We start from the raw sequence: 24177 nt of genomic DNA on the forward strand, positions 1-24177 counted from the left end.
GAAGAAACTTTTCTTAGTGTTCAGTATAAACCTTCCCTGACATGACATGAGGCCATTTCCTCTTGTCTTACCACTACCTTGCTACAATCTCCTTTCAGGTAGCTGTAGACAGTGATAAGGTCTCCCCTGAGCCTCCTCCTCCCCAGGCTAAACACCCCCAGCTCCCTCAGCTGCTCCTCACAGCACTTGGGCTCCAGACCCTTCACCAGCTCCACTGCCCTTCCCTGGACTGGCTCCAGCCCCTCAGTGTCTTTCTCACAGCGAGGGGCCCAGAACTGGACCCAGCACTGGAGCTGCGGCCTCAGCAGTGCTGAGTGCAGGGGGACAATCCCTGCCTGCTCCTGCTGGCCACACTATTGCTGGTACAGGCCAGGATGCCACTGGCCTTCCTGGGCACCTGGGCACACACTGGCTCATGTTCAGCTGCTGCTGACCAGCACCCCCAGGTCCTTTCCCACTGGGCCCCATTCCAGCCACTCTGCCCCCAGCCTGTAGCTCTGTATGGGGTGGTTGTGACCCAAGGGCAGGACCCAGCACTCGGCCTTGTTGAACCTCATACAACTGGCCTGAGCCCATCTACCCAGCCTGTCCAGATCCCTCTGCACAGAACAACCCTCCTACCCACAAGATCAACACCCAACTTGCAAACTGGCTGAGGGTGCATTAAATCCTCTCTTACAGAGCAATACCGAGCCTTGGGGAATACCCCTTGTGAGCAGCCACCAGCCAGATTTAACTCCATTCCCCACCATGCTCTGAGCCTTGCCATCCATCCAGCCAGTTCTTCTCTCCAGCTCCCTCTGAGGTTTCCCTGGCTCAGGAAGCCCCTCTGTGCACCCCACTTCAGTGCTCTACTGCCAATCATGCCAGCACTAAAGCCACTCACCTCAGTGACAGAGTGACAGTATTTTTAAGAGTTCAGGTGGAAAAGTACAATTTTAGAGGATCTGATCAGCATGGATACATGATACCCATCATTTCAGACAAATTGAATTATTTCACCAAGAAAAAATGCCTTAGTTGTCAACCAGTCAACCAAAAAAATTGACTATTACCTTCTCAATTTAGTATATCTGCATTTTTGGTGGTTTTTTTTAATTCTTACTGTAAAATCTGACAAGATGGATAGTGGCATAAATTCTAAATAGAGACTAAGGGATAATTTTAAAATAGATGTGCTCAGTGAGCCAAAAAAAGGAAGAAAAACTACACTTTCTCACTGGAATTTTTAAAAGTAGTCAAGTCTTCCAAGATCTGTGATTGAATTTAAACTTTTAAATGAGTCAGTTGTATCCTCTTCTGTTATGACTAACTCATAGAAAATAAGTGGTCCCTGTCACAACTGATGAAGGTATCAATAGGATTGCTGCTGAGTTCCTTCTGTGGCTGCAGCATACAGAGGCAGCTTGCCCAGCTGGGACTGAGAAATAAGTGTTGTCACAGCTCCCCATTCGCAGTATCCAGCTGGGTATAACAATGCAGAGAGAAAACTTGATTCCCTATTAGATTTATTCATAAATAAATATGTATACTCAACAACACCCTGCTGTCTATTTCTAAGAGCAATACACTTCATCAGTCAGTCTGGAAAAAGAGAAGTTTACTATGAAAGTAAGCTTAAAATGATGCAGCTCAGATTGCTGGACGTAGCGTGTAAACTGAGTCATGGATCACCTTAAAACAAGATCTGCAGGCATCCAGCAAGGACAAGGCAAGTGGGATGTCCATTGGAGGGGAGGCTCCAGAGGGTGTTTTGTGCTCTGCTTCTGCCCTGGGAAAGGACAGAGCACAGCCCGGGGTCTGAGGTGAAGGCAGCAGAGGCAGGCACGAGCATAACACTCCTGGGAACATCAAGGCCCAGGGAGCAAAATATCTTTCCTTAGATTTGTATTTTCTACTCTCCCTCCTCTCCACAGATTGTGGCCTCTTCATTTGTCTCATCAAGTAAGAAAAATATTCAACTGAAAGCAAAAAATCAGCTATGCAGTGATACTAATTTTTTTAAAGAGTAGTAACTGTCAAGCTGGATCAAAAACGTTTTCACTACAAAGATCAACTTTTTCAAAGATGCAGTGCTTATTTAATGAATTTCTAGTCCATATTTCATGACTGTATCTTTGTAGGATTCACCAAAAGATACTTATTTTTCTATCAATATTTCCAAAAAGCACCCATAAAATGTCTGGATTTCAACATAAAGGCAAATATAAATTTAAAAAGAAAGGTACAAGTTATCAAGTCATTATTATGCAAAGGACATGTGGTCTTCTGGCACTCCTCCACACCATGTAACCATGCAATCAAAAGCCCATTGTGGTACCTAAATCATCAAGGATAAGCTACTCTCCTTTTGTAAGAACTCTCTTCCAAATGCACGCTGTAGAAATGCTTTTAAGGAAGCATTTTCTAAACAACATCATGTACTCAAATGCTGCCTGAGTCATATGTTTATGTCTGACTCTGCTAACAGAATGACAGATATCAGCCAGCAACCAGAATTCTAAACACTTTATTAGCACCCTGACAAACTACATAAAATCTTTGATCCAAAACTAAGAACTTGAACTCTTTCTTTGATGACAAATGTCACAGCTGACATGCTGAGAAACAATCTAAAACTAAGTTTTGCCAAGGAAACTATTGGTCTTCCTACAGCAACATCAAAAAATGGTAAAGGCTGTTACGGTAGCACTGGGCTGCCATCATATGTGCACAAAACTTTCAGCAAAATACACAGGGCCAAGGCAGAAATTCCAGAGCTGACCCATAATCAGTGACACTGACCCACTGCCAGGGCATTCTCTGGCATGAGTTTGGGCCAGGTCAGCAAGTGCACAATTAGAAATAATCTACAGGCTGGGTTGGGGTGCCTCTCTATGGGCAGCATGGGCAGGGCCACCCTCCCTCTGGAACAGAAGGTATTTTGCATGAAAATGAGCCTTGCATAATATCTGTCTGAAAAGTCAGAAGACTGAATTTTTGCAGAGGTATGGGCACGTTCACCTCTAATTATTATTATTAATATTATTATTAATATTATTATTAACGTCTCCCTCGTTATTATGACCCTGCCTGCCCCTGATATCTTGCTGAAACTGGTGGGTCAGGTCCCAGTTGCAACCCCATTCCATCAGTGACAGAACAAGGGAGATTTACTTGAAGCAGAAAGAGAGCAGGTTTAGATTATGTATTAGGGAGAAATTATTTACTGTGAGAGTAGTGAGGCACTGGAACAGGTTCCCCAGAGAAGTTGTGGATGCCCCAGCCCTTGTCAGGTTGGATGGAGCTCTGAGCAATGTGGTCTAGTCAAAGGTGTCCCTGTCCACAGCACCAGGCTTGGAACAAGTCACAAACAGAGTTCCTGAGAAATCCGCTTGGGAATCTGAGCTTTGAATTATGGACGCAGATCAGACAGACAAGATTGTCTGGTAAGGTGACAAAGTTTGCTGGTAATACTAATTAGGGGACTAAAAATATTGGTGCAAAGAGTTACAGAGAGATCCTAAAATACTGAGTAAATGAATAATAAAAGGCAGGTGAAACATAACTGAATTCAGCATTGACACATTTCACAGCAAAAAACTCAACTACATCCCAAATTTGCTCATGTTCATGCACCAATCAGCTAATTAGCTGAGAAACCAGCTCTCACTACTCAGAAAATATATCTTGACTTTATTGTGTATAGTTCTGTGCAAACATTGGCTTGCTGCTCAATGCAAGTAGGAAGAACTAAATAAAGTACTATAAATTGTTAAGAAAGGAATGGAAATAGCAATAAAGGGCTTTATCATACCCTCATGTATATAGAAAATTCTGTATTCAGAGCTATTCAAGAACAGTTTATGGTTTTAGCCTCCCAATCTCAAAAACATTATCTGAAAAAGATATAGAAAAGGGCAAGAAGGCTCATCAATGATATGGGATCCATACTTTTCAAAGAGTGACCAAGCGACTTTTAATTTTCTACATGAAACAGACATGACTGGTAGTGCTAGGTCTAGATATTACTGCAATACCTAGAAAAAATTGATGTTATTTCAAAAGCAAAGAAAAAAAAATTATTTGCTGTTTCAGTACAAGAACTGAGGTCAAGTCATAGGTTTAAAACAAAGGACTAAAGTACTATTTTGCACCATGCATAATTTAAAAGTGTATTGCTAGAGAATGTTATAAAGATCAAAATATAGCAAAATTCAAAAAGTAACTGGAAAAATCATGAAAGAAGATTTAGTCAAAGATTGCTAGGAGAAGAAATTGATTCAGGAAATCCCTAAGATTCCATTAGTTGAAATACAAGGGAAAAATTTCTCATCCATATCTCCTTTTTTCCCTAAGTATCTATTAGTGAGCACTATCATTTGGGCAGGCTCCATGATTTCTCTTCTTACTCTTCAGAAATTTTGGCTCCAACAAGATGAAATTGTGATCAGAGCTAAAATGAACATCTGATACATAATCTCCCTTTCTTACTTGATCTTACCCTTGCTTTTCACTCATTAAAGCAGCTTTGATGTAAAATAGAGTGTAAGAAGAAAATAGATGGTAGAATCATTTCACATTTAAACAAAACTGTACAAGTGGGATATTAAAAGAGTCCAAGAACCAGCAGCTGACTCTGCTGTTGTCATACACCTCAAGATTCAGCAGGACTCTGTAGTTTGGCATTTGGCCCATGGGTTTACAAGTAGTGTCAGGATTTAGAGCTACTTGAAACAGGTGTGTAATTCAGCGCAGAAAAAAAAAACCAATACAGCTCTGTAGAAGCAATGCAGCCTTGTAAAAAGATATTGACTGGATTTTTTTTCAAAGGACAAAGAAAGCAAATAATTAATAAAATTTTGTGCTTGTGCAACTTTTGAAAAACAATGTATCACAGCTGTGCTCTACATACCAGCTGACTCTCAGTTACTATAGGCACCGATTTGTAAAGGTTGGCCTGCAAAAAAGATGAATATATACAGTATTACATGCGATATCTTCGTGATTATAATGATGACAGAAAAAAATCAGGAACAGCACTAGGCTTAACTTAGCTAGAGAAGGTTTTCCCACTGACACAGTGGTATGAAAGAAAACATTCTCATTTCCAGTTTATTTCTAGATATAGTCAAATGCCTGTTAAGATTTTAGGAATTCTTTTTTCCAAGTGCAACAAAATTTCTGTTTTTCATCTTGATCTAATCTTGAAATTTAAATCTGATTTTTCTGAGCCTGCCATTGTCTGTTAATTTGCAGCATCAATGTTATTAACATTATAAATAGTACTGGGTTGAGTACCTTCTCAACCTTTTCTCACTTTATAGTAGGAGAACCAGAACAATCCTACCTGAGCATACATGTCAGTAATATGGACATTCATTTTTCCAGTTAATCATGAGAAATTCCTATCTAGAGAATCATTTATTAATAGTAAAAATCAGGAGTATCACCCCTAAAGCCTAGGGGTGAGATGCATTATTATTAAATGGTGAATAGAATCATCTCAAACGCCATACAGTTTTAAATGTTTTTAAATTACAAATGTAGTAGTCAGTTTTCAGCTGGTATAAACTGAAGCTAGTTTTCATACTTTTTATACACTCACTTGCTGTTTGTACAATCATTTACATCCTTAAAAGGTTCTGAAGTTCATGAGAATATAAAAGGTAGCTGAGGCCAAGGCAAATCTATGACATTTTAATTGTTAAATGGCAGGCTATTTCAACATCCTTTCATTATCTACTACTTTGTATAACATATTGAAGTAATTAGCAATATTACCATGTATACATACATATACTTTTACATGTGGTGGTTATAAATAATATTTTAGCATTACTCATAAAAAGTTTAAGCTCCTCTTTTAACCAAAAATGTCTTCAAAGCAACATTTTGACCAGCATCTCAGTATTAGATCTCATAAATACAAAAATAAGATAGGTCTATGGAAAACCATTTCTGTGTGTCCTTTCTCTAATGGCCAGAGGACAAACCACCACCTGGATTATTAACTGGGGCAGAAATAGCCTTTTTATATCCTGCTAAGGAAGCAGAATGAGGGAGGAAGAAAGAGCTGTGATGCACCCATGCTATTAAAGACACCTGATATATTCCTCAAGAGACTCTACTGCAGAGCACAGCAGTGGCAGAGCACAGGAGAGCCAGGACCCATCAAGTTCAGGCACCACAGCCCAGCCTGGGGACCACAGTCTGTCTCCTGACACACAAAAATTCAACACCCCTGTACAATTTATAGGAAAGATTGCCTTTCCAATAAACCTCTGTGTTATTCCAAAGCACATTTTAAAACATTGATTTTTTTCATTCTTCTAGAAAGTTCTGGTGGAAACAGAAAATACAAGTGTTTGTAAAGGTGATTTTCCATGCCATCCCTAGGCTTCCCTAAGCTGGATGCCTGAAATTATGGTGTATGTCCATATTTGAGTTTTGGGAACTGGAGATTTGCACTGGAGTGTTATTAAATACACTCTGTTCTCAAAGACTACCTCTGAAGTACACTCTTTTATTTCATTAAAAAGCTCTCCTCTGATATTCTTCCGAATTAGTATGAGCCAGCACAATCTGTCAAGCAAAAATCACAGTATGCAATAAAATATGCATACTGCCACATTCAGGAAGCAAAATTGAATTGATCAGTCAAGCATTGTGCTGGCATAAAACTGGGAGACCTCTGTTGCTTTGCCAGTACTGCTTTGATTTGAGATTCAATGGAAATGCTGAATGATGAATAGGAAGCTGAGATTTCTCACCACATGACTAAATGAGTTGCAAGTAAAATGTGGAACCTGCAGTAAGTGTGTATGCTAGAGAGAATTAATACCTTAATTGGCTTTAATGTTTCAATAATTGAACAAATGACTCAATATAGATATCTTCAACATATGTTGGAATGTGTGTGTATGTGACAAAACAGCTTCAATTCATCTAAACTGTGGGGTTTTGGCCAGCTCTGTATCTTGAAAAGAAAAGTTTGGATCAATCCCAGATTCTGAAGGATAAGCAAGAGCTACAGGACTTCTACCAAAGCAAGTCCCCTACAGTGCAGGCTGAGTCCAAAGAAATGCACTGTTCAGTACCCATAACAAACAGTCTGTTTACCAAACAGCTGAACTCTTGCCCCAGGCTTAAAGGAAACAATAAAGAAGCATGTGAGGAAGTTAATTTTAACATCATATTTACACAGGTAAAATTATCAACAGACACAGCAATGAGGAGACTCCAGCTGGGATGGATTTACTACAGTGGGAAGACACCTCAAGTCTCAAACACCAGCACTGTAATATATGTGCTTGTCTATGCTAGTCAACATCTGATATCACAAGCAGATGCTTGTTCAGACTCACCCAGGATTGCTTAGGAGCACACAAAGTAAGCATTTTTGCATGCAAAACATAGAGCAATTGTAAAAGTACTTACATATCTGGTTTCACGCCCAGCTGCTCTCTGCAGTGTTGTTGACATCTTGTAAAAAAACAAATAGATATATAATCAATATATTGAGTTACTCTGAACAGTAACTCCAAGAGATTTTCAACATTCAGAGAATTTATTAATGGCTCAAATTCAGGAAAGCTTCAGTTTTCCAGAAATATTCACACCATACATGAGACTAAGGCATATTTAAGCTTTACTTGTACGTTTATAGAAAATACTACTTAATTTTACTGCTCAAAAACATTGATCCTGCTCTATTGAGGATGGCATTTCATATGAGAATTCTCATAACAAAATGCTTATTATTAGATAGCCATAGGTATCATGTATCATTGCCCCATGAAACTGAAGTTACATTTGCTCACGGAATACAAAATATTACACCTCCATGCTTTCATTTGCAAGAATTTGCTTTAATTTGACTAATCTATGACAACTCTAAGGCATGTCTATGATCTTCTTTTACCCCCTGTTAAGCACTTTTTGACCTCATTCTGAGATCCTCAACACTTGTAGCTTGGTCCCTGTGCTGCATCCTGTTAAGCTCAGCTTTCACCCCCTTTATTTGATTTCATGACTGCTAAAAGATGCCTTCCCTTCTCAATTGCCCAAGGAAGTGTTTTTTGAATATTTTAACTCAGCTTGGTAGCAGCATTTTAACCACTCCAGATTCTTCAGGCATTGGAAAACACACTCAATTACACTGTCTGCCCATCCTTCTCCTGCTATCACATTTCTGCCTTTCAGCCTCTTGGAGTCCAATTCACCACTGCATGCTGATTGACAGAAGTACATTAAAAAACAGAACTTAAATTTGGATTGTATATTCAATATAGCCACTGAGAAATGCTGGACCTGTGCCCTATTCTTGCATGGTGGACTGGACATTCAGCAGGATATTTTGAATGGATTACTTTTTGATGTGTTCATCTGCCAGAAATTTCTTTCCTGCCATTTTTAGTTGTATTTCTGCCATTTTCACTTTCCTATAGCTGTGACGAGTAACTTCAATTTACCTGGAGCAAACTGAATACAAGATCTTCTTCTCTTAGTTAGCCATCCTTCTGAACCCAGAAGGCACATCAGCATAACTTAATAAAACCAGAAGTTTAGAAATAGAAAATTAACCCTGCCTCTCACTTCCTATTTCTTAGTCAACCAGGAGAAAGAGATATTGCAGACATCCTCCTTCTTGGAATGGTGAGACTTAAAATGAAATCAGAACTTCAGAACAAGTCCAACCATTAATTTAATACTCCCATTATTTTAAAATAAATAATGAAGTTGAAAAAACCCCTTTGTTCTGAAAGATGCTTCCAGCCACCAAAGCTAGAAACATTGGTTGCTTTGTAGTAAGCACATATGGATGGGACAAAGTCTGGGAGAAGGCCAGAGCCCCTGGCCTATGGCAGGCAAGGTATGAGAGATTTTTAGCCTCTGAAGCCTTAAAACACTCTTTCTCTTTCATAATGTCCTTCTGACTTCAGGAAAGCATCCTGCAGCAAAGACTGCCCTGACTCCAGGGCTACAGTTCCGTCTTTCCATACTTTTTTAGCGACCAAACACTTTTGATTTTGCATTTCTCAGCTGCAGCTCTGAGTTGCCATTGGTTTTACTGTCGCAGAAGTCCCTACTGCCTACTGATTTTGCTTGCCTTTATAATTACTTAAAAGGAGCCCTTCCTGTGGATATGGGCTCATTCACCTACCTTGCCAACATCTGACTCTGTGCTCATCTGCAGAAAACTTGGAGAAGACTCACACCGGCGCTGGAAAATTATTTTCAACAGAGAATGGATATGTTAATGACAGAAAGCAAAAGGGAAGGAAGAGAACAAGTCCATTCCACACACTGATGGGTTACCATAGTCAAGGGGTCCTGCAGGACTTGATCAATGACAGCACACAACTCTTCTGTTTGTTGTCTGAGCTGGGCAGGGGAGCACATCTGAAAAGGGAGGATGGATCACTCGGTTAAACTTTGCTTTTTGATTTCAAATATAGATCTGAGAGATAAATAACACCACTACCTCTGAATGAGTGTCCAAAGCAGTGCCTTCAGTCGCACTAGCAGGCTTGGTCGGCTCTTCTAATGCCTGCAATTCAAGAGACAGTGGTGTGATACTGAGTTGAAAATTTTGAAAACCAAACAAACAAACACTTTTTCCAATACTCTCTTTCCAAAAGTGGCACTTTCTCTTTCACCATGGAAAGACAGAAAAGAAAGAAACTACGGACCTAGTGATGTTCTTTAGGTTCCCAAAACCTGAATCAGAGTGTATGGGTTTACAGAGAAGAGAGTATTCAAGCAGGATGAATCATCTCCACTTTTGGAAAATCAGAAACTACCAGTTCCAACTGTCTTCTCCTTCAATAATGCCACCTCTTTCACAGTAAATGTGACATGGTGAGTGTACACTTTGTGCCACAGAGGTGTTGGGGGCTGCCTGCTGTGTGCCGCAGAGAGCCACCACCTGTGAGAAGGTGGACAAGGCAGGGACCCAAACACACAGGAGGCCCTTTTTTTCCTTTAGTAGATGCTTTCTGTGAAAAGTGTCTCCTGTTTAAAGAGGATGGTGGTTTCACTTTGCAACAAAAATAGTGTTTGCCATTCTTGGGTTTTAGCCTGAAATCAGAAATGTATGGAGCAAAATATGTTCCATACTCTATTTGTGATCTCACACTAAGCACATATGCAATCTCTCCAAAACAAAACACAAGCTTCTTGTGTTTGGCTATACCGCTCACTTTCCTATACCGGTACCTGGAGCAGGTTTGGGAACAGTGGAAATCAGTTTGCCAATCCCTTCACTTTATAAGGGTCACAAAACACCCTCAAAAGCCAAAATCCACTGCTCAGTTCCCTTTTCATCTTCATCCAGCATCTGTGAAGCACATTCTCCCTGCCATCACCCATTTTTGCTTTGAAGTGATTTTCAAATAGACACCGTGCTGAGACCAAAAATTACTCTGGAAGCCTGCTGATGTGTCTGCTGAAGCTGGACTACAGGGAAGGGGACTGCAGGGTTTGTGGAGTTTTTTTGTTTAACACATTATGGTTTTATAAGGTTTCCTTTTGTTAATTTTTTTTTTAAGTATAAGAGAAAAAAGAGTATTCCAGTAAAGCCCTTTTTCATGAATGTGGGATTCTGTGTGAATGGACTGGTGCCACTGAGGTGGGTATGAGGGCTGCCAAACACAGGAGATGCATGTGGACCTGTGATGGAAATGTCAGAATATTTAAAAATTAAAAAAGAAAAGAAGCATACTTCTTTCTGAGTTTTACTTTGCTGACTACATTTGATTTCTTTCCTTGTCCAGCTACTGGCAACACACATCTGTGTACACCTAAGGGAAAAGTTAGTGACAATTTACTTTTAATATTATTATAATACCACCCACAAATGATCTTGCACAAAAGCGCATTATGTCTTCTACTAAAATTAAAAGTGATTGCTTTCCAAACATTTCTTCCTTTCTCTCTATGTCTTGACAAATGACAAATGTGTTGGCCTTAGAATAGTTGTAGCTCAAAAGGTGAAAAGTTATTCACTTTGATATACAGAAATGAATGTAATCTTATCCCAAGACAGACCGCGAAAAGATAAATAGCCTTTCTTATTGTCACCCAGTTAGAGTTTCAAATAGACAGACAGTCCTGTTGAAGAGGAGGACTCAGCCAAAGAGAGCTCAGCACTGCACTCAAACACAGTGCCCCTGGTTCAATAAGCAATAAAATTAAGTAGAAGATTCATTTCAGTACCTGTTAGGGTCAGGATTGACAAAACAGCCTGATGTAGAGGGATGATGAGTTCGAATGTGAGTTACAAAAAAGAAAAACATTTAATCAACCATGGATTTGGAATGGGGAATAATGTAAGCTTCTCAAAGCCCCCAATAAACCAGCAAGATAATAAACATAATAAAGGGATTGTTAAGAAAAAGCTACAGTTTCTGCATCATATTCACTTCACCAGAATAGCAGGTGAACAGAATCAAAGGCAAGAAACAACTACCTGAAGATTTGGGGGAATCTTTCCAGGGGAATTACAGCTACATCCAGGAGTCTCTGCTCTGAACCAAGACTGGCTAATTTAAGAATCAATTCATTTCAGAAGCTGAGTTCCCAAATATCTTTCAATTTTGGAGCCTTCAGTGACTAAGGAATGCAGGTGAGCACAGCACCAAGATCTGTGCTCTCCACAGTCCCTCTGAGATACAGCCATCATGCAGGAGCCATGCTAGAAAAAGCTGCAGTGCTCTTCCTTACTTTACTTTTGGGAAAAGAAAATTTTAATCTTCAAAACAAATTAATCTAATTTCATTCACTCTTTCACCTCCTTAATTCTTCTTTTTTTCTTTCTTTTTTCTTTTTCCTATTTTTAATGTTTTCTTATTTGAACAGCTGAGTTTTCCAAAGAGCAGAAATAGGAAACAATACTCTCTATAACTATCCCTATCACCCCGATGAAGATAAATGGTTCTGCTTAATCTGTTGCTAGCTTTTCAAAACATATTTCATTTTTTTCCCAGCATGCCTTCTTTCACATTTCCACATAGAAAAAAATAAAGAGATAAAAATGTACGACTACAATTTCAAAATTACTGTGTCATCATGCAAAAATGTTATGATTAATTTCTATCTACATGCTGCTGATTAGCACTATCAACAGTACTCAAGATTCACTTCCTATGCTGATGGTCTAACAATATTAGCAGTGGAACATTCTTATTTAGACATTCAAATTTTTGATTATATATGAAAAAACAGTGGTACCACAATTTGAAAGAACATCGTAATTTAGATAATGAAACTGTAAAGCAATTTAAATGAAATAACCAGTTGCTGAACTTTTTTTTTTTTTTCTTAAAAGGGGCAATTTTGGGGGTGTGATGCATTTGTGCCATTGACATCACTGATGGCTACAACCCTTCCCTCCTCTTTCTTCCTTTTTGATTGCTAAAACTGTATCAGAGCTGAAAGGATACTGGTAAATGATCCAAACACAACCCCCAGTATTTCATTAGAAGACTGAAAAGTCCAGGCAATATATAGGAAATATAGAATATAATTTTATCCACCAATGGATCACATCAATAGAAAGAGAAAAAATTAATTTTGTGACCTAGATCTGACATAGCTTTCTTCTTACTGTGATGCTGTTGAGTCAGGGATGGAAAGAAGACTCCAGTCATCAGAAGGCAAAATAGAATTCGTTTATTAGGAAGAAGTTGTGACATTTTATAGTCTGACTCACTAAGCTGATACCTGATTGGTCTCAAAGTAGAAACACCTCACACTATTGGTGAACTAAGAATAGCACACTCTGGAGAACCATATCTATAAACAATAGTTACAGAAAGAGAGATAATAATTGTTGGAATTCTTTCCTCTAAGTTTCCCACAGCTTCTACACAGCTTCCCAGGATTTTCCTGGGAAAATCATGTCTCTCTCTGTTCAGAGGACATGTAATTACTACACTACTGTATTCTGAAAACCCTGGACTGAGCGTATTTTCCCCATCTCTATCTTTTCCTAAGCCCTCAGCACGTGCGAAAAAATCCCACCCTACAATGGAACTTCACATACCATTATTTCCTTTAACTTCTCTCTTGAAAATTCTGGGGGATTATACTGAAAACTTTACTGAAATTATACCTACTATTTTCTGTCTGATAAAATAATTAATATTGAAAATTGCAAGGCCCATGAAAAATTATTGAGCTCAAAGGCTGCTCCTACATTGGCATATTTGATTATTATTACAGACAAACTAGGTCTTTTATTTACTCCTACAACAGCACTAATTATTGCCTTTCTTACCATGAGGTATTAGTCTCTAGCCTTGAGAAACACTTTGATGTGAACACATAATCTGGGTGCAAGAAATTCACCTAGTACGTGCACACCAGTAGTATTTGGGGAAAATCTATTTTTATCAAAATATTCCCAACAAAGTCTTGTCAGAAATGTTTTCCAGGTCCAGAAAGCTCTGACATGCCTCTGAATAGCCAATTGTGCAGCAGCTAGGTAGGTCATCTGAGAGCAACAATAATTGGCTTCCAGGCTCCTGTTGTATGATTTCAAGGAGCAACCAGTATCTGCATTTGCCATGATCAGTTCCTAAGCAATGGATTTTTGATTATACAATAACAAAGAGTTACCTAAAGGCAAGAACCTAAAGCTTCAATGTAGGTGAATGCTGCCACACTTCCTCAGTTGCATTTCTTCCTTTTCATTTAAAAAAAAAAAAAAAAAACAACAAAAACCAAAAAAAACCCCAAAAAACCCAAAACCAACATACCCTCTTTTTTTCCTTCTGCATGCCAAGGAAAATACCTTTTTCTACTTTTTTCTTCCACAAGGAGATTGTGCTGCACTGCCTTTAGTCTGTTTTTGCAGGTGATGGGTTGCAATTACCAGATCTTTGAAGCTTTCCAAGAAGCGTAACAAAATATGGAAAGACTCTTTTACTTTTTCTACATTTATTTATAATTGAAATTATTGCTGTCTGCTTGCAATCAGTTGATAAATGCAATCCAATTGAGACAACACTGTTATCCCTTCCATCCACAGCCAGTCCTACCTAGTGTTTTTCGGAAGACTTGGTAAGTGTGGGACAAGCCTCCGCTGTGAAGCAGGTTTGTTTCATGACACATTCCATCATCCTGGGTTGTAACACATGTGCCACACTTCATCCTCAGTTCAGGCTAAGAGAAGTCTGAGCAGAATTTTTACAGCACCAAGTCTGTATGCCCATGTTTCCTTTCCACCAAAATGATGTTCAGACAAGGGGAATTCGGAACAATCAGTATGTAGAGGGGATGTGTAGCTGGCTAGGTACAGCAAGCCCATATTCACCTGCATAGAGCATGCTGTAGACAAAAGACTGAACTGTTAAGAGAGTACTTGTTTGGTTTGTAAATCCAAAGCCTACAACAGTTTTTGGGTTTACATACAAAATTTTACATAATCCTTAAGATGAAGTTGTACTTGTTTTAAGACACCATTTTCAAGGCCCTTGAAAGAAAGAAAGGAGTTCATAGGCTGCTCCTATATTAGCACATTTGGTTATTATTACAGACAAATAAGGCCCTTTATCACTCTACAACTGCACAAATTATTGCCTTTCTTTCTTAACACAAGGTATTTAAAGTTATGAATTTTGCTGTGGCGCCTGGAAATAAACTCTTCATCTATCCATTTTGACTGAAAGACATTGTAGTTGATACTTGATAAATAAAACCTCTGAATAACAGACACAGTACTTTTTAAATAATACCCAGTTCAGAAGGGAACTTTGAATTTGACTGTGTCCACATCCATATAATTGTAGAACTTACACAAGAGAGAGTGTCTGTAGAAATGTGACTCACTGTCTCAGTGTTAATAAGGCCAGAAGGAATGGCAGTGCTCACCTAGTACGACGTCTTTAAACCACAGGACTATCTGGAATATGAGAAGCCAGAAATTGCCCTGTCTTGATTTTTCAATTTTTGTGATAAAAAGCCTATTTCAGTCTCCAGCAATTTTTTCTAATGGTTAATTAATTCTTTCTGTCAAATTTTTGCCTTATGCCTATATTAAACTTGTTCAGCTTCCTCTTCTGGCCAGAAGAACCTATGATCCTCTGGGCTGAAGAGCTCAGTATCACAGTCTGTGGTCCTGACTCAAAGTTCTGGATTTGTGTGGCTGCGATGGCACTGCTGAGTGACCCTGGGTATCACCAACTCATTATCAACATTTCTGCCATCCCTGCTCAGGCACTGTGGAACTGTGCCCATGCTGGTGTGGACATTGTCCTGACATCCTTCCTGCCAGCTCAGCTCTCTGTGGAGCAGCCCCCTCTTGCTGCTCCCTGACAGAGCCTGACCATGCTGAGGGTAAGTCCCTTGTTACAGTCATATTTTCTGAAAAATCCCTTTGCCCAGGATTTTCTCCTAGGAAGCTGAGAAGCCTCAGAGAAAAAGGAAAACAAATTCTTATCTCATTTGCTTCTCCTGTGTTGTGCTCACATGTGGAATGTGTTTGGAGATTGTTTACCTACTGGTGATTGTTTCATTGGTTCATGTGAATTGTTTTGACTAATTGGCCAATCAGGGTCAAGCTGTGTCGAGGCTCAGGAAAGAGTCAAGAGTTTTTATTGTTATCTTTTTAGCCTTCTGTAAGTATCCTTTCTGTATTCTTTAGTATAGTTTTAGTACAGCATTCTTTTATATAATATAGCATCATAAAATAATAAATTAGCCTTCTAAGAACATGGAGTCAGATTCATCATTCCTTCCTTCATCTGGGCACCCCACAAATACAATAGTCCCTTAAAAACAAGTATTGTTCTTCTGGCTGTGAAGGAAGTTACAGCCCAGTCTTCCAAGAGATACCCTGAATAGCACTTTTTCTGAGCAGAAAACAAAAATTATGTGAGAAACATCAGGTTCATACAAACTCAAACAGCTGGGAAGTTTGGCAGTGAGGAGATTTGATGAGGTTAAGCCACTTCTGGGTTTCTCAAAGTATACACATATATAACCAATCAGCCTTTTCTTCTCAACTAATGGGCATGTACTCGAACTCTCTTTGAGTAAGAGTACTGGAGGATAAGAAGAGCATGTTCTAGAAAAAACATTAAGATGACAGACTAATGGTTTCATAAGCAGAAGTTGAAAAATGCCAGTTTAAATTAAAGCATCTACACAAACGTAAAAGAAACTTGAGAAACAAAGTTAGACACCAACAGAAAATTTAGAGGCAGTCAAGTCATTGCACCTTACATGGCACATGAGGAGCAGTTTTCTGTCATGGGACCCAATTAATACTGCAGGTGAATTGTTACTAAGATCACCCACAACACAATTCTTACTAATTTTATTTTTCCAGACCACTTAAATTAAATAACATAATTACTCACACAGTGGGAAAAAGTTGACTTCTGATAACACGCGTTTCTAATTTAACCATGTAGCAAAACACTTTTTTAGCACCTTAGGCTAAAAAATATGTCTAAAATTATGTTGTTTTTCTAATCATATAATAATTGTTTGACTGTTAAGAAAACATCGCTTATGCAGTTAAAATCTTACTGTCCTAAATCTCATTCTTGTTAATGCTGTGTATAAAATGCTTTGCATTAAATGGGAATATCATAACTCCTCTCATTGAGCTAGAATGTATCATGAGGTATTTTGAGGAGAATATTTGGAAATTAAGACTTGGTAGAATGGGGCCTGAGTGTGCCATGTGACTACTTCTTCGTGCTTTCTCATAGGAATCATACTCTAAACTCTTATCAGCTGACACAACAGGACCAGTTTAGGAACACTGCAATTAACTGCTGCTGCAGATCAATAGGAGACTGTTATCCATAACTCCCCAGATGGGAGAGAGCATGTTCTCAGGCAATGCTGAAACATACACTTACAAAGTTACTTAGTCAAGAGTCTCTCCTGAAGGCAAATCCTATAACAGAGAATTGATTTCTTATTAGTACTACATGACAGCTCTCACTACTGAAGGATACACCAAGGCTACGATTTTCAGTAAGTCCGTGGATAACTAAAAGTCTGTCTAAACACAGATATCTTTTGAGTTGTTACTTTTTCCACAGGTGCTGGCACTAGATTGCACAAACCAGTTTCATGTATTGGGGATAAGGAACATACAGGTTGTGAGTCAGTGCCCAAAACAGCACCAGCAAGACCATCAAAAGGAAATCCATTTTCTTATGAAAAAAGTGCAATCAGACAGCTGACATAAACCCATTAGTTCACATCAGGAGTGTGATCTTAGAGTGAGTGCCCTGCTCAGAGTCACCTACCTGGCTTGGGTTGCAGGGTGGTGCAGTCTCAAAGTGCACAAACCCTTTCAGGTGAAGTCAACTATGAAGTGGGACTTCAAGAGTCCACCAAATTCTTCCACCCGCTAACAGGCTTTCTGCTCAAACAAAACCCTCCCAAAATACATTCTGTAGGGGTGTAGAATCTCCTGCATCAGTTCTTTTCCTTTACAGAGCTGTTTCTATTGCACCTCATTGCAAACTAAAGCTAAAATAATCTTCATTAGTGCATTCAAGATTTAAGTAAGGGAAGGATCAGGTTTTATGCAAAAGATTATGAAAATCATTCAAGATTAAAAGAACATTGGAAAAGAAAGGAATGTCTCTTTTTTTCTGAAGAAGAATCTGATTTATAGCCTTTAACTGATCATTACTAGATCATAATCAGTAGCATTTCAAGGAAAAAATTATCATCTTCAAATACTGTACACAGTTAAGTTCACCCTAACCAATAACTTCAGGCTTTGTAAACTACTAGTGAAATCAACTGAGCTGTATATATGAATAAATATTTAGATGTGTCATCAGGAATGCTTAAAAAATTAATCAGAGGCTAAATTCCTCAACTAGGTCCTGAACAGAAAGCTTTTTCTGATAAAGCTACAAACTGAATGTCAGCATGATTAAGCATGGCTTTAAACAGGCAAGATACTTAGCTCATTGATCATCAGAGAAAATTTTTATTAAACTTAGCTATTCTTTTGAGCAAAAATAATTTGGGAAAAATATTTTAAAAATAAATGTCCGTGGGTATTTTGAACAATATTGCAAAGCTTAAATTTTCAATTGACTTTCCAAGTTGAATTGTCCGAACAAGACTATACAGCCCTGCCTTTGTTGACTGTGACTTCGGTAGTAAAACAATGCACTAAAGTCTGGGGCTTGAATCTATCATTTTCTGCCCTACAGAAAGTGATTGTTAGCACAAACTACAAACTGGGAATGGCCCACTGGCTAGCTCTCACAGTGTTGAGGAAGAATGGAAGTTAACAGAGGTCAGAACAATGGCCAGGATGGTTCTCACTTTAACAAGACAGCAGATAAAAATATCATATTTTTCGTTGTTAAATTTATGGGTATAAGCACAACTGTCCAATAATCATTAACTGACCAAGATCTACTGATTGTCAGGTCCCAGAACAGCAGTGCTTCAGACACTTTCCAATAACAAAACAGATTTTGACACGTTGCGATAAAAGGCTATTCCTTCAGGACACTGGGATTTTTTTCCTTTTTTATAGTAAATTGATTTTCAGAAATTCAGATTAGTGGACCGTTGATCTTCAGTGAAAGGGGTTGACCCTGTAAAATGGCTGGAATTACAATCCTGAGTAGTTAGTTCCCAGAATTCACATTCTGCAGTATCCCCCAAGAGACATGTCAGAATTTGTACACAAAGTTGAATGGTCTCAAATGTACAATGCAGTGCCCATGTCTTTGAGCAAACACTAACCTTCTGTTCCATAAGCAATGTGTTTGTAGGGATTGCTGCAAATGCCTTGTAGCTTGTCTTGATCTTGTACTGCTAAAAGGGTAAACCAGAGAGCAGGAAGAGAAGTAAAACAGGGTAGAAGAGAGAGGGGAGAGGGGGGAAAGGTACGACAGAATGAAAGACAATTACAATCATCTTGCAGACATGTTGCAACAAAACAATGCTTACGTATTTCCTAGAAAAACTATTTCTTTTTAAAAATCTAGTGTTTCTGTTAAGGCTTTAAAGTCTGGTAATGCACATGGTTTGTTCTTAGTAATGAAGTAGGACAAAGCAAATTTCCTCTACCCTTATAGCTTCCAAAGTAAGTTTAACCACTTTCTCCTGACTACCACCCTTAAATGAATATCAGGGGAGGCTGTAAGGTCTTTCCCCAAGTTTTCTTGTGAATTGATATGAAAATGCACAGCTACTTCTGTCAGTACATCGACCTCAACAACTGTTGCTGAGTGGTGTGATCCTGAACCATGAAATCAGAAAGATTTCCGTGATTGGCTCTCATGAGACTGATTATGATCCTTAAATGCTGAATTGCTTGTTTGAGTAGTTGGTAGATCATTTACATCTTCATGCAGCTTTACATCTCCTGAATAAATAACTCTATCACCCAAACAAAATAAGTATAGGAATTTTCACACTAACAAAACTAAAAAAAATGGCAATCTAAACCATACAAAATGTATGGGTTTGGGTACAAAAATTCAAAGATGAACCTTAAAATTTATTATTTTCAAATAATTTATATTTTAGACTATATTTGTTTGCCCAGCTATTTTTAAATCTTTACAAACAATATTTTTTACATTTTCTTTACAAATATAGAGGCTGAATTCAGAAATTTTTAGAAGATTGATGAGTCTCTTCTATATTTATAGGAGTTCAAGAGCTAGGAGTCTTAATCACATGACTGCTAGAATTATTATTATTATTATTATTATTATTATTATTATTATTATTATTATTATTATTTTAAATATATATTTGCTACATTGTTCCCTTTTCAGCAGCAATCTGACAAAAAAGTCATAAATTCACACAAAAATAGACTTTTAAGTTAGTGATTGATTATTTCTGTGACAGTCAGCCAGAAATAAGGTTATTTGTTAATCAGGTCAGGTTTTTTAATGTACCATTATCTGCAACAGTAAATACTGGTGATTATTAGATAACAGTCTGAAACAGCATGTTGCACTTTGGGTCATTCTTTTGTTTACTTTTTATTTTCTTTATATCAATAAAAGTCTCAATGAGAGCAGAGTGGGCAAAATTTTAACTCAGGTAAGAAATTTATCCACACAACTGTCTTGAAATAGTGTAGGGGGCAAAATTTTAATTCTTTCTATAGATCATATTGTTTGCTTTTGGCTTCACTCAGTCAGAAACTGGAGAATGAGTCATTCAAGAAGTCAGTAATCACAGCAATCATATTGAACAAACAGCTTGACAAAGCAGATGAATGCAAATGCTGGAACTGAACTTTTTTCTATTTTTTGGTGGGAGAGGATTTAGAGCATGGGATAGTAATGGGCTTTAGAGAATGGGATAGAATTCATTTGAGATTTAGTGATTCTAACTTAGATGTCTACCATTCAGTTTATCCAGTCAACACTAATGCTTTTTATAATCATAGGCATTTCTACAGAATTAATCTAATCCCAAAGTAGGCAAATGGAAAGGTAAAATAAAATCATCTTCTAAATACACCATATTCTCTCCACTAGTCATAACAGAATCACCTAAATTGTGCTTGGATATGTAACTTTCAAATGTCATAAGTCATGTGAGGTGAATCCTGCCCTTTGAACATGAAGACAGCAACACTGCATACTCCAGAGATGTACTTATGCATATACAAAAACTATATGCAAAAGTTTAGGTATGCATAACAAAACTTATGTTTAGTGATTTTAAACTAAAATAAAATACTGATCACTGAGATGGAAGATCAAATTCCAAATATTTAAATAGGCATAGTCACAAAATGTATTCTTGTTTGATTATAATTGAAATCCAACTAAGATTGTGACAATGAACACGTGAAATACAATGTCTTCACTAGCTCCTAGGCTGGTGAAGACATGGAATGAAATGTGCATCATATATGAAAAGAGAACTATGATCACTTTGAGGTTAATTGTACTATTTTATTAACTAAACAAAGACATAGCAGACTGTTAAAATGTAAGTTTCTCTCCTGCTTTCATGTGCTTCATGACTTCCATATACTCTAGAACCTCTAGCGAGCAATGTGCTATTTTTGCAGGTCTTGATGAGAGGAAAGTCTTTAATTCAGTTTCTCACCTATATGAAAATGTTTCTTTACATATTATTTCACGGTTTTTAAAATTATTTTTTCAATACCTAAATATATTTAATAATCTGCTTTGTATGAATCTAGCAGTAATTTTACACAACCATGGACAGTTAGGTCTGCTGGCCTGCACCACAGTACAGCCGAAACCAAACCAATTCCAACATCAGAGCTTGGGTTAATGTCAGTCTGGGGAGTTTGGGGGAAAATGTCCTAGCTTTTTTGTTCAAATGATCACCTAGGGCACCACAGGGTACTGCAAAATCTGCTAGACATGTGCTGTAAAGGCTTAAAATCAGTGCTACCAACCTTGGTAGCTTAGAGCTCCTCAGGAATAATCTTTTCTGCTCTATGGCAGGCTTTGCAGCTGTATTGAGTTCCATGTTGCTAAAGTCAGCTTGTTCCCCAACTGTTTTGGGTAAATCTATATGCATTCCTGAGCTACATTCAAATAGGAAATATCAAAGACTATAGAAGAATGGTACCCCATGAAACCATTACAAAGTTTTTTCAAAACAGAAAGCTAGAAGTTGTTATTCTAACAACTGTTCCTGCAGAATTTATCTGTTCCTACTCCATTTCACTGTCCATTTTGCTATATTAGATCCATGAGGACATTATCACAGTATCTACAAAGTCTAGGGGGAGGGCTTTTATTTCCTGTAGTCACCCAAAGGTGACACTTCGCACTGATCTGTGGATTTATGTTTATATTTACTTTACAAACATTCCCATTTTTAAATCATTAACAAATATAAACCAAGAGAGCACATGCTTATATATGCATATACAGACAGTTAAACAAATGAATAGATTATCCTTTGATTCGTGTTATTTGGTGCACATCCAAATTCTAGTTTAATAGATGTTGGTTTAATGTGTGTCTTAATGTTGCTGCAATGACTGTTGAAGCAACATTAAGGTTGAAAAATTACACATGCCAAATTATACACACCAAAGGCAAGCTCTTCTAGATGCTGCATTTTTCCCTTGATGCTCACTTAGCACTTTCATACATGAAAATATTCTGTCATGCGTCAACAGTCGTCAGATAAAGCAATCTACTTTTTGTCTAGTTATAAAGTTGAGCTGATTAGTACTAAAGATACCTAAATGCTGCTTAGGATAATAAAGTTGTTTTTCCTCAAAACTTATCTTTTTTACTCTGGAAATATACTGAGATTTGAGGCTGGAGTATCACTGGACAGCCTGCTACCATTAACGCATCAGCAAAGTTCATGGAGCCAGGCCATAATCTAGGGGTGGAAATAAATGAGCAGAAGTGGGGTTGAATGGGCAGTATTATTAACGGTAGATGAAGTCTCCAACTCACATTTTGAAGCCATGAGAGACCTTTCTTGCACTGAACACCCAGCTGCATTAGATGTAGATGTTTTAGGTCTTCCACACCTTCAGTGAGTCAGCTTTGTCTACACGATTAAAAATTAGACCAGACTAATGGTCCAAGTCTGTTATACTGGTGGATACCAGTCTCCATGGGATGGTGGGGCAGTTTCAAAATTTCCACCATATTGCACGATAAAGCAGAATTAGTAGGAAAAGGGACAGTAGGAAAGACAGAGGTATAACAACCTCTGCAAATATAAACCCAGGCAATAGCTCTGTGTCACAAGCAGAGAATCTCCTTACTGCCAGAGACCTCACAGTGCTCAATGCACCAGCTAGCAGGAACAGCAAATCTGTTTTGTAATCTGCAGGCTTGGTCATGGGTTACAGTTTGGTCACAGAGTCTTTTTCCTTGGAATTTCTACAATTTCACATCTCTTTTTGTTTCATTAACTAATACTGACAGGGTGTAACAACACTCTACAGCTTTGCTCAGCACAATGGTTCCTCTTGGCTTGTTTAGATTTTAAAAGAACCATTCATGACAATTGCTACTTTGTGCTGATTTTAACCTCTCATTTCCAATTAACATTTTTTAAGTCACCCCTGCCATGGCCAAACTGTTAGGAGTTTGACACAACTTGATCTGGCAGACCAGGCTGTAATTTTGTGCTGTGAGGAAATAAATCAATAAACTATGATAGACTTTGTGTGATGGACAGAGCTCAGATAGCTGGAGGAAGGGAACACAGCACAAGGAAAGCACAGAGTGCAAAGACAAGATAAAAAATGTTGGGAAGCCTCTTGCAGCTCTGGTGCCTTCTGCAACAAACTCCTCCTTTTTGCATAGCAGCTCCTCTTGTTTTCACCTACCTGTTGCATGCTTTTGGATACCCTTCCCTTCCCTTCTCTTTTCTTTCTTGAGATACACCTTTAAATCCACAGTGTGACTGGTTCCCAAGCCCTCCTGCTGAAATTGCCATTGTTGCTCATTCTCACTCTGCAATGGTTCTCCCACCTTTGGTTAGATGACAAACAGCAGGAGCTTGGCTGATCTGCCAGGTGTGAGACTTTGGTATTTGCAGTAGCTCGAGTTGTAGGAAGCTTGGCTTTTCTTCCCCCTCATCTTCTGTCTAGCACAACAAAATCAGAGGAGTGCAAAAGGAAGGGAAGAAGCAGGAGACTGTCCTCATCTTCCCTTGCTGGCCCTTGGCCACAAATACTTTTCTCAGGCTTAGCTCATTATTGCCTCTGGGCAGTCCCAGGGTGGCTGGGGTGAGGAAAGCCTCCAGGGAAGTGAAGAGGACAGGCAGGATGGGATGCTTGGGAATCACTTGTCAGTAGAACTGCTAGTTCACATCAATTAGATTAGACTGCTTCTTGCTCAGCCCTGCACCTCAGATCACCACACTTCTATTACTTTCCCTGGGAACGCATAAGGATTTATTTTAGAATGGGGTGAAGAGAACATTATTCATGGTTGATTTTTGATACACCAGGATTTTAGATGAGCTTCACAAATATGTGTACCAAATGTACATCAGAGCCACTGCACACAAATCCATCTTTAGTAGTAAATCATCATACTCAAGAATAAAGTATCTTCTTTTTTATGCTAAAGGATTCCTACAACATCTTCTCCATAATACAGAACACAGTGCTAGCAATTTCAAGGGTAGGATTTCATTTTTACCATCTTCACTCTTGATACAAAACCTTTTCCATATTTTTTCTACATCCCATTTATTTTACTAGTA

The 24177-nt window shown here is 38.3% G+C and overlaps 1 protein-coding gene across 8 annotated transcripts in view; it reads right to left on the reverse strand.

The window, feature by feature from the left end:
- MLIP (muscular LMNA interacting protein) overlaps window positions 1-24177 on the reverse strand; it is a 102779-nt gene that overhangs the window by 27326 nt on the left and 51276 nt on the right. For 6 of the 8 annotated variants that reach the window (XM_059842725.1, XM_059842724.1, XM_059842723.1 and 3 more), the window contains exons 5-10: window positions 18724-18795; window positions 9467-9532; window positions 9301-9384; window positions 9146-9205; window positions 7420-7464; window positions 4895-4939 (exon numbers count right to left, since the gene is read on the reverse strand). In XM_059842725.1, the coding sequence (XP_059698708.1) occupies window positions 4895-4939; window positions 7420-7464; window positions 9146-9205; window positions 9301-9384; window positions 9467-9532; window positions 18724-18795 (372 nt within the window). The remainder of the gene's footprint in view (window positions 1-4894; window positions 4940-7419; window positions 7465-9145; window positions 9206-9300; window positions 9385-9466; window positions 9533-18723; window positions 18796-24177) is intronic. The other 2 variants (XM_059842721.1, XM_059842722.1) reach the window with 2 other exon arrangements.

The sequence above is a fragment of the Haemorhous mexicanus genome, chromosome 3 (genome assembly GCF_027477595.1).
Source record: "Haemorhous mexicanus isolate bHaeMex1 chromosome 3, bHaeMex1.pri, whole genome shotgun sequence".
NCBI lineage: Eukaryota > Metazoa > Chordata > Aves > Passeriformes > Fringillidae > Haemorhous > Haemorhous mexicanus.